The following is a 9,231-nucleotide window of genomic DNA, read 5'->3' as shown; positions in this document are numbered from 1 at the left end:
CTTCAAATGTTATTAGATTATTAATGATAATCTTAAACTACAATTTATTTTATTATTAAGTTTATTTATTTTATTTAGCCTTGTTGTGCAAGTTCTCTGGAGCTTGTGCAGAGGCAGCAGCTTTTGCCAGAGGGGAACTGGAATCCCCTGGTTGGGCCTGGGTTCTCCTGAGGTTTTTTTTCTCGATTAGAGTTTTGGGTTCCTCGCCACCGTTTGCATACTGTTTTTTGCACTATCTGCCTGACGGGGGGGGCTGCTTTAGAATTTAAAGTTTTACTAATTAATATTGCATATAGGAATGTATATAGTCTGTTATACTTGACCTGTGCTTCTCTCTCCTTTATCCTAAATGTCTATGTGCTTCAGTACTGAGCGATGTTGTGTGTGTGCGTACTTGTCTGTGTACGTGTGTGTGTGTGTGTGTGTGTGTGTGTGTGTGTCTGTGTCTGTGTGTGTTTGGTTGCAGTGCTTGTGGAATATTTTTCAGATAAAAGTATGATTTAAATATCAATATAATCAATAAGTGTTTTCTTTCATTAAATCATTAAGCTGTGTGATTTTGTCATGTGCTTGCTATCTTACTCAGTAAAATAGTTACTGTGGCAAATGGGGGTTGGAGCCATAAATTATCTAGATCAACACACACACACACACAAAGAGTGTTCTTCACATAAAAATGTTATGAATCAATCCACTTCATATGTTTAAGTATAATCATGAGTTGTGATGTGTTTTAATGAATCATAGAATTAAGAAACAACGCTACATAATTAAAAGTATTAGATGATTAAGTGTTTTCTTTTTACTAAAAGAATGTTAAGAATGTTGGTATGTTGTCCGGCCACAGGGAACTGTTTCTAGGAGACCGCTCCCCAAAAAGAAACTGTCCTGGAGAACATTCCTCAGGACTGGCGATTGACCACAGGATATACGTTTTGAAATGTTATTTTACAGGAACTAAGAAAAAGGACTTCACGGTGATTGGTGGAAACGGAGCAGCACTCCTTAAAAGGCAGAGGAGGAGTCAGAAGATACGAGCGACGTCACATACTTTATAAATATGGGTGTTTTTGAATATTATGTGGTTGTTGGGAGTCAATGTCGCTAACCAGCAGACCACCTCTCACAGTGCTTAGCATCTGCTTAAAGGGAATGCAGTTTACTGTGGCTGACCTCGTTTATACCAGGAGTGATTTCTGGTGTTGGAAATTAGCTAATACAGTATTTCAACCGATTGCTTTTTTGCTTTTCACGTAGGCCATACGCGCTATATGTAATACGCAGGAGACATTACTATGGGATCGGTTGGCCTTCATACAATTGCTGACCTCGTTGTGTAACTATACATTTCCAAAGAGAAGAAGTCGCTTCCTCGGAAAGCAAGCAATGGTTTGTTTAATATTAGCAAAGGTAACACTGCGCACAAAATAAAATCCTGTAAAATGATCAGTGGTAAATTGCTCTGGTCTGGCTCAGTTCATCAGTGATTGGGTGAGAACAGTTCGAATTTACTGGCTGCGGAAATCAGCGGGAGGGGCTCATTATACAACACACAAAACGCCGTAAAAGACGCGCGCTGTGTGCAACCAAAACGGCGTTTTTTACGCGCGTCATATGGCCAGACAGCGGCGCAAAAAGCGGCGCTTTCAAGTGCCTTAGAACGCCGTTAAATACGGCGTTATGGACGACTTTTCGCACGTTTTTTACGGCGTTTGGAATCGCGACGCCGTATTTTGCGGCGCAAATACTGTTTAAAACGCCGTCAAAAACGGCGTTCGGATATAAACGCGTTAAATCTATGGCGTAATTCTGATACCATCGGCTTGCCATAGTATATACGTTGTCCTCTCGCGTATGGCGTTATTTACTCGCGGAAGTTATTTGCCGTGCGCTGCCAGCATCAGCATTGCGCTCGTTTCTTTATGGCATTATAATGCCTTCATACACTCTCCTTGTCTCCGTGTCTCACCCTGAGAATCATGACATGAACGCCATGACTTCGGAGGCTGCGTCTGTGCAAAAAGGCAGCCCAGAGAAACTGATAGCAGCGTAACGGAAGTCTATTTGAATTATAAACAGAGAGCGTCTTTGCAATAACTAATCACATATTTAAAAACTAAAATACTAATTTCTCGCTTGAAATGCAATCAGAAGTTGTTGAAATTGAAAATTAAACTTGCATTTATACAAAACTATGCTCCAACGGCCATTTCGGCCGCCATTTTATTTTTTCGAGTTTGAGCCTTCTCGATCAATCACGTTCCTCGCATGTTGTTATGGAAACGTCAGGTCTATGTCATTTGTTAGCTGTGAAAAAGGAGCTTCTAAATATACACTCAGCTTTGATAAACAAAGTAAAGGCACAAAATGCGATGGATTTTAACTGTATCTATGGCGCTGTTTAACCATGCGACAGACGTCGTTGAATATAAGTTACAATAAAAGTTATATCTTACATTTTGGGTAAATAATGAAAACAAATGTCAAGATGAACTAAAGCAATTTCATGATTTTGTCAGGCCAGTATTTTCTAAGAAAGTTTTCCCTCATGGCGTCAGGTTGGTCGCCTGATAAAGTCAACAGAACTCGGAGGGAACCAACGGATTTTCACAGTACTCAAATTTAAAATTACCTCTGAATTTTTGTGCTTCATCTTCGGTAATATGTATTCCAGCTTCTTTCAAGTTTTGAAGACGAGCCTCCGTCAACAGCGGCTGAAGTGACACACCCATGATGTCCGGTATCGTTAATCAACGTTATTTAGCGGGCATAAACTGCGCGTGCTTTAATCCCATTGGACGACACACATTTGAATAAAAACGGTCTGTTCCCCCAATAATGTTAACCCGATATCATATTAATTTAGTTAAGAAAAAAATGGCTAAACATAAAAGCCTACTTTATTGCAGTTGCTTTGTTTCAATTTGTCATCTCCATGCTCTAAATAATCTGTAAAAGGTCACATGCTTGGTATTCAGTAAAGATGTGTTCTATTAAATGTATTTTGTGCATCTCTTCCAAATAACTCATGAACAATTCATGAACATTTTTCCTGCTTTTACAATATCCTATACATTGGTTTATTTTGTCAAACACGTGCTTGTACCTTTGTTTGGCGCTTAAATAGTACAAATTTGGACCCTCTGGTAGTTGGAAACTTATTTGTACCTTTTTTATGCCTAAATGGTACATATTAGCACCCTAAGGCATAACTATGGCCCACTGAGGGTACAGCTTGGCTATTTGTACCCTAGGTGTTCAAAAACGGGCCCCAACTGTACCCTTATTTCTGACAGTGCAGTCAGTAAGCGGGTTTCCATCACTCTGGTTTTATTCGCATTTTGAAGTTTCGCATAAGAAACGAGTGATGGAAACGCCAAATTTCGAATTAAAAACCCTTAATTCACAAAAAGTTTTTTACGCTCGCTTGAGGTGGTTTTTCAGTTTTGCGAAAAAGGGTTAATGCGAATAATGGGAGATGGAAACGCATTTGCCGAATAAATTCCCCCCAAAAGCCACGTAACTGCACTATGAGACGGCGTAACCTGACTAACCAGAGAACTGATCTTGTTACACAGCATGAGAAATGTTGTTATGGTCATTCTTAAATGCCTGAGCAAAGTCGTCAAAGTATTCTGTAATTGCCTTTTAGAACTGTCACGACTGTTTCCCAAACAGCAGACATCCACAAAAGCACCGCATTTATTGTGTTTCGTAATCGTCTGCTTGCGCAAGTATTATGAAAATCATTATATTCAGTGGCTTCTCTTACTTTTCTTACTGATATTTAGTGACAGTTTATTAGGAAGTGACGGTTGACTATTTGGATGGAAACGGTGCTTATTCGAAAATGTTTTATGCGATATTCCAATTTTGCGCATAAGCTAAATTCGCAACTTTGGATGGAAACCCGGCTAGTGATGGTTTGGGGTGCCATGTCATCTGCTGGTGTTGGTCCAAGGTCAACGCAGCCGTATACCAGGAAGTTTTAGAGCACTTCAAGCTTCCTGCTGCTGACCAACTTTATGGAGATGCAGATTTCATTTTCCAACAGGACTTGGCACCTGCACACAGTGCCAAAGCTATCAGTACCTGGTTTAAGGACCATGCATCCCTGTTGATGAGAGACTGAATTTGGGATTTTCATTAGTTGTCAGTTATAATCATCAAATTAAAAGAAATAAACATTTGAAATATATCCGTCTGTGTGTAATGAATGAATATAATATACAAGTTTCACTTTTTGAATGGAATTAGTGAAATAAATCAACTTTTTGATGATATTCTAATTATATGACCAGCACCTGTATATGCTACAAAGAACCCCCCCCTCCATGCTCACCTATGAGCTTTAAGGATTTGGCTAATTTGATCTGAAATCCATATTGTGTTAGACACTCTAGTCCTAGATGCGATTGTGCTTCTGAAAACAATGGTTGCTTATTCTAAATCTTTTTAATGTCATTCCCCCTCCACACTCCCGTGGCTCGATGCAGCGCTGGCAGATGGGGCGCACAAGTATGGGAGGGGTTGAAACTGGGTCAGTTAAGTGTGACCTGGTGTGACTTGTCGTGCCAGCTTTGACTTTGCCGCACACACACCTTATCACTAAAAGCTCAAAACATAGCCGCTCGCTGAAGCGTCCGTTTCGGTTTCCATATATGCCTAATTTCCTCATTCAGCTGTGATGCTCTGTTTGTTCGTAAGGTCATAGCGGTCCCACTATGTCGTGCTGTTGTGTCTCATCTAATGGCTGTGTGTTTTCACGTGTCAGGTGCTTTAGAGTTCAGTGTAATAGGTCGACAGAGGCCATGGCACCGTGTGTTCTCAGGCAGGGCTGATTTACACCCTGCAGCTCACCATAGCACCGTTTACTCCACACTTACATGTGGACCAAATCTGACAGGGGAAATATTAATGTTTTTAATTATGATCTAGGAAATGTGCGTAATTACTTTTTCTCCAGTATAGACATTTAAAATGTATTTAATATTTTATCACATTTTTTTCTGATTTCATGTATTTGGTGTGATGTGCTTTGTTCTAATCATTGTCTTTTTTTGTCCTTGCAGAGACAACAGAGACTGAGAAGATGGACACAGACTCTGACTCCCAGCAGCCAGATAAGGTCAGTTTTGGTCCAGCCCCCAGAAGCCAGATGTACATTTCCATGTGATTTACTTGTCATACAGACACTTAAACGTCATATGCATTACTCATAATATATGACTCAGGCGGAGTCCAAAGATGAAGCTGAGAAGCCCAGCGAGTCTGCGGAGAAGCCGGCAGAGGTAGAAAAAGAAAAGAGCGAGACGACAGAAAAGTCTGAGCCACAGGAGGAGGAAGAGAGCGAAGGTGGAGAAACAAAGACAGCAGGTACAGATTCTGACAGCCGAGTCTGTTCCAGATTCTCACAGGCTTAATGTCTGCCGTTTGGTTTCTCATGCCTAGCTAATCTCTTAGGTCTTTAAAGATCTACCAAACAGAACAATCACACTGACATCTAATAATTCTGGCAAATTAAATATAGATATGCCCGACTGCTTACATAAAATGTGTTTGAAGTAAACAGAACAATGCATTGTGACGGAAGGTGATGTGCTATATGTTTGCTCCCATTTTTAGAGAAAGACAAAGAGGAGGCCATGGAGACCACAGAGGAAGAGAAAGAGGCAAAGGAGGAGAAGGAGGAAGGAAGGAAGCTGGAGTTAGATATCGAAGAGGGCAACATTGCCACCGCTGCCGCAGCTGCTCTGGCATCTGCTGCGACCAAAGCAAAGGTAACACATCCAATGCATGGACTTGATTTGATATTTAAGAACTCTTTGCACTAACAAACTGAGTTTTACGTAGGTGGTTCCAGTCTTTATACCTTTTGTAATGCCAAGTTCATTTCATGCGGCATCTCATTGTCTCTCTCTTTTGTCTCAGCACCTGGCAGCAGTGGAGGAGAGAAAGATCAAGTCTCTTGTGGCTCTGCTGGTTGAGACTCAGATGAAGAAGCTGGAGATTAAACTCAGACACTTTGAGGAGCTAGAGACCATTATGGATCGTGAGAAAGAAGCGGTGAGTCTTGAACATGCCTGGTGATAAAATAAGTGCATATAATGATATTATGGTCAAATGGCTAATTTTGTGTTTCTTGCATTGGTTTTAATACATTATAAAAGTATCATGAATATGGCACAAATGTCAATGCCAAAAATCTTAATGGTCCTCAAATAGGCTTTATATATAGCCAGTGAAAATGGTTAAACTTATCAAATTCACTGGTGTAAATACAGAATGCTCTTCATTTTCTGCCTTGTTCTTGTGTATCTTCCAGTCTTGTGTTTGCACACCTGGGGCGCTCTCCACAAAATGTCTGCCCAAATGCAGCTGAATATAGTAACCTAATTTAACCACTGTAAATAGTGCATGAATGATGTGTCTTTATATAGCCCAGTGTCCAGACATTTATTTAATGCACCTTTGATTTCAGTTAAATGTGCTTTTGAGGAAGACCCATGCGGTTATTCACAACATGATTTACCAGTAACTCTTGTAAAACTGATAATGTGCTTCTCACTGCCTTTTGTTGAAGTAACTAGGCATTGTTTTTATATGTAGCAGCCAATATAGATATCCAGGTGTTGGCTAGACTCCACACAAGAGATTTGTTTAGGAGCACTTTTAAAACCTACTGCCGTTCTGTTCTAAAGACCTGATGTAAAAACACTCCAGCTTATGTTTATATTTATACATTTGAAAGACGCTTTGAGCCTCTATCGGTTTGAGCTTTCTGTCACCTTGTACTGTTATAAATTCAAGTTGGATCTTTCCGTCTGTCTTTAGCTGGAGCTCCAGAGACAGCAGCTCCTGACCGAACGACAGGCATTCCACATGGAGCAGCTGAAGTATGCAGAGATGAAGGCTCGTCAGCAGATGGAACAGCAGGCGGCTGCAGCTGCGCAGCAGAACGCAGGAGGCCATCACGGACCTCCACCACACGGCCCACCTCCGGGCATGCACACTGGACATCCCGGACTCCCCGGCCCTGGGTATCCCCCCATGCATCATGCCATGGGTCCCCACCATGCCCCTCAGTCAGGTCAGCACTTTTCCTAAAAGCTTTGATGACTTGTATGTAGCAAATCTCAAATATCTCTTGTTGCTTGGTGTAGGACCAATGGTTGGACCAGGACAGCCCATGCCAGGTCGGATGATGACTGGACCTCCCCCAGTTGGCCCCCCACAGGGTGGCATGCCCCCTATGATGGGACCACGGCACCCTGGACCACTCAACGGCATGTGTGAGTATCCTTTCTGTTTCAGATTTTGTCCTTTCCTATATTACTTTAAAGCTGCATTAAACCGTAATTGGTTTGCTTCTTACAGATACAGGTCCACCACCTCCTCAACCTACACAGCCTGATGTGATGCCTCCTGTCCCAGTGGGACCTCCCATCTCTGCGCCCGCTCCTCGTGCTGCTGAAAACTAAACTGTTGCCCTGTCCTCACACATGTACACATCTGCACACAAATACACACAGTCAATCGAACATTTTACTCCTTTAAATCCAAATTAATCCTGGTTCCTCTGAACCGCTCGCAAACCTGATGGGTGGGTCATCTCTAAAGCCTTTTTCTCCCAAGCTGAGCTAAGCACTCACCTCCTCACCCATAAACATCCTCGCATGCTCAGGGCACAGGAGTACAGTTGTTCCTGCAACTCTTGGCTAGTAATAGCATTGGCTACTGTTTGTTCTGTAATGTATAACACCGCGCTGCTAACGCTAACAGACTCCTGTGTTTGGGGAGGAACACCTGCTGTCGTCTGGCTCCTCTTTGTAATGTGACTGAAAGAATAATATGTGTATATTGTGCTAAGCCATGTAAGCTAAACCCTCTGAGACTGGAGCACAGCTCTGTTGTGAGTCAGTGCTCCCTCTTCGAAAACACACTGTAGATACGAGCCGGTCGGCAGCCTCCTGCCCTACAGGCCTGTGATGCGCAAAGAACCAGATCTCGCCACCGTTTTGTTTGTCTGTGGTGCAGTGTTTATCTTAACAGGGTTCCTAGTGGCTTCTCTGAGCTTCCTATAATATTTACACCCTCACCTTGCTAAGAATCTACCTCACCGGTCGTTTTCCACCTGTGCACGGTTTGTGTTGCTATATTGCTCAGACTTGCTTTATGGTGCTTAGTTTAGTCAGCCACACTGTGACCTAGTAATGCTCAGGCTAGAGCGGAGATCAGCGAGCGCTCACCCTATGGGGCGTAACTTATGCCATAACCCCGGCCAAGCGGTCCCTGCTGTCCAGAACATGCAGATACTCCGCTTTAGAGATGTACCCACATGCGCCAAAACACAAAACACGCCACATGACAAACTCCATTCGTTCACACTGAGAATGATAATGGAGGTGAACATGGTATCACACTGAAATGACGGAGGACCTTTGCTTGTTTTAGGTGTAGCTAGCCCTTTGTGCTCCTCCCTTAGGTGCTGACAGAATAGCTGCCCTGCCTCGCTCTACCTCTCTCACTTTACTACCTCTTTTCTCTCTCTCTCTCGCGCTCTCTCTTCCTATGGCTGTTGTCTCTCTTTTGTGTGTGCCCATGTGACTGCTGCATTACTGCTGTGTGGAGGCTGTCGTCCTCTTCCTCCTCAGGTGAACCAAGCCCCTCTCTTCATCACGGCCCACCCCGCTACACACACACACACACACACACACACAGATACACATGCATTTCCTCTTCTAAAACTTTCCCGGCTGTATATCACAGGAGACGGGTGATTCCCTATCTTCCTCATCCCGAATATATATCTTTTATTGCTTTTTATTTTATGGTAATGTATTTTTAAGAAAATAAAGATTGTGTAGACTCAGTTATCTCAGTTCTTGGATGTTTGTAGCTTTTTCTTTTGATTTTTACCCAGCACATTGGTACTGAGACCTGAACACTGTCAAATAAAGTGGGTTTCTGTTTTTGTAGGACTGCTTATCTGTTTTAGTTTAGTTTGGATATAGCCTAAAGGAAAGAAAACGCATTTACTACAGTTTTTTGCATTGTGGCATTTTATTAGAACAAAATTGTTTGGATATATTACTTGCGTGCGAGACACTTTTTGTACATTGTTACATGCGTTTTAGTGTTACAGTAAAAAATACTGTAATACTGTGACTTATTGTCTTGTAAATGTCACAATGCAAATCTTAATGGTCCTAAATAGGGTTCTTTTTTATT

General features: G+C 42.1%; 1 protein-coding gene across 1 annotated transcript; it reads left to right on the top strand.

The window, feature by feature from the left end:
* The first annotated feature begins 5,007 nt into the window (after positions 1 to 5,007).
* Positions 5,008 to 8,872, top strand: LOC130550427 (SWI/SNF complex subunit SMARCC1-like). The gene is made up of 7 exons (XM_057327905.1): positions 5,008 to 5,128; positions 5,235 to 5,376; positions 5,626 to 5,780; positions 5,932 to 6,066; positions 6,835 to 7,090; positions 7,164 to 7,292; positions 7,378 to 8,872. The coding sequence occupies exons 1-7, from the start codon at positions 5,093 to 5,095 to the stop codon at positions 7,479 to 7,481; spliced, it is 957 nt and encodes a 318-aa protein (XP_057183888.1). The 5' UTR covers positions 5,008 to 5,092; the 3' UTR covers positions 7,482 to 8,872.
* Positions 8,873 to 9,231: the final 359 nt, after the last annotated feature.

Source organism: Triplophysa rosa, unplaced genomic scaffold (assembly GCF_024868665.1).
Source record: "Triplophysa rosa unplaced genomic scaffold, Trosa_1v2 scaffold313_ERROPOS81286, whole genome shotgun sequence".
NCBI classification, from domain to species: Eukaryota; Metazoa; Chordata; class Actinopteri; order Cypriniformes; family Nemacheilidae; genus Triplophysa; species Triplophysa rosa.
Note: the sequence above shows the minus strand (reverse complement) of the source record. Positions and strands in the feature narration are given on the sequence as shown.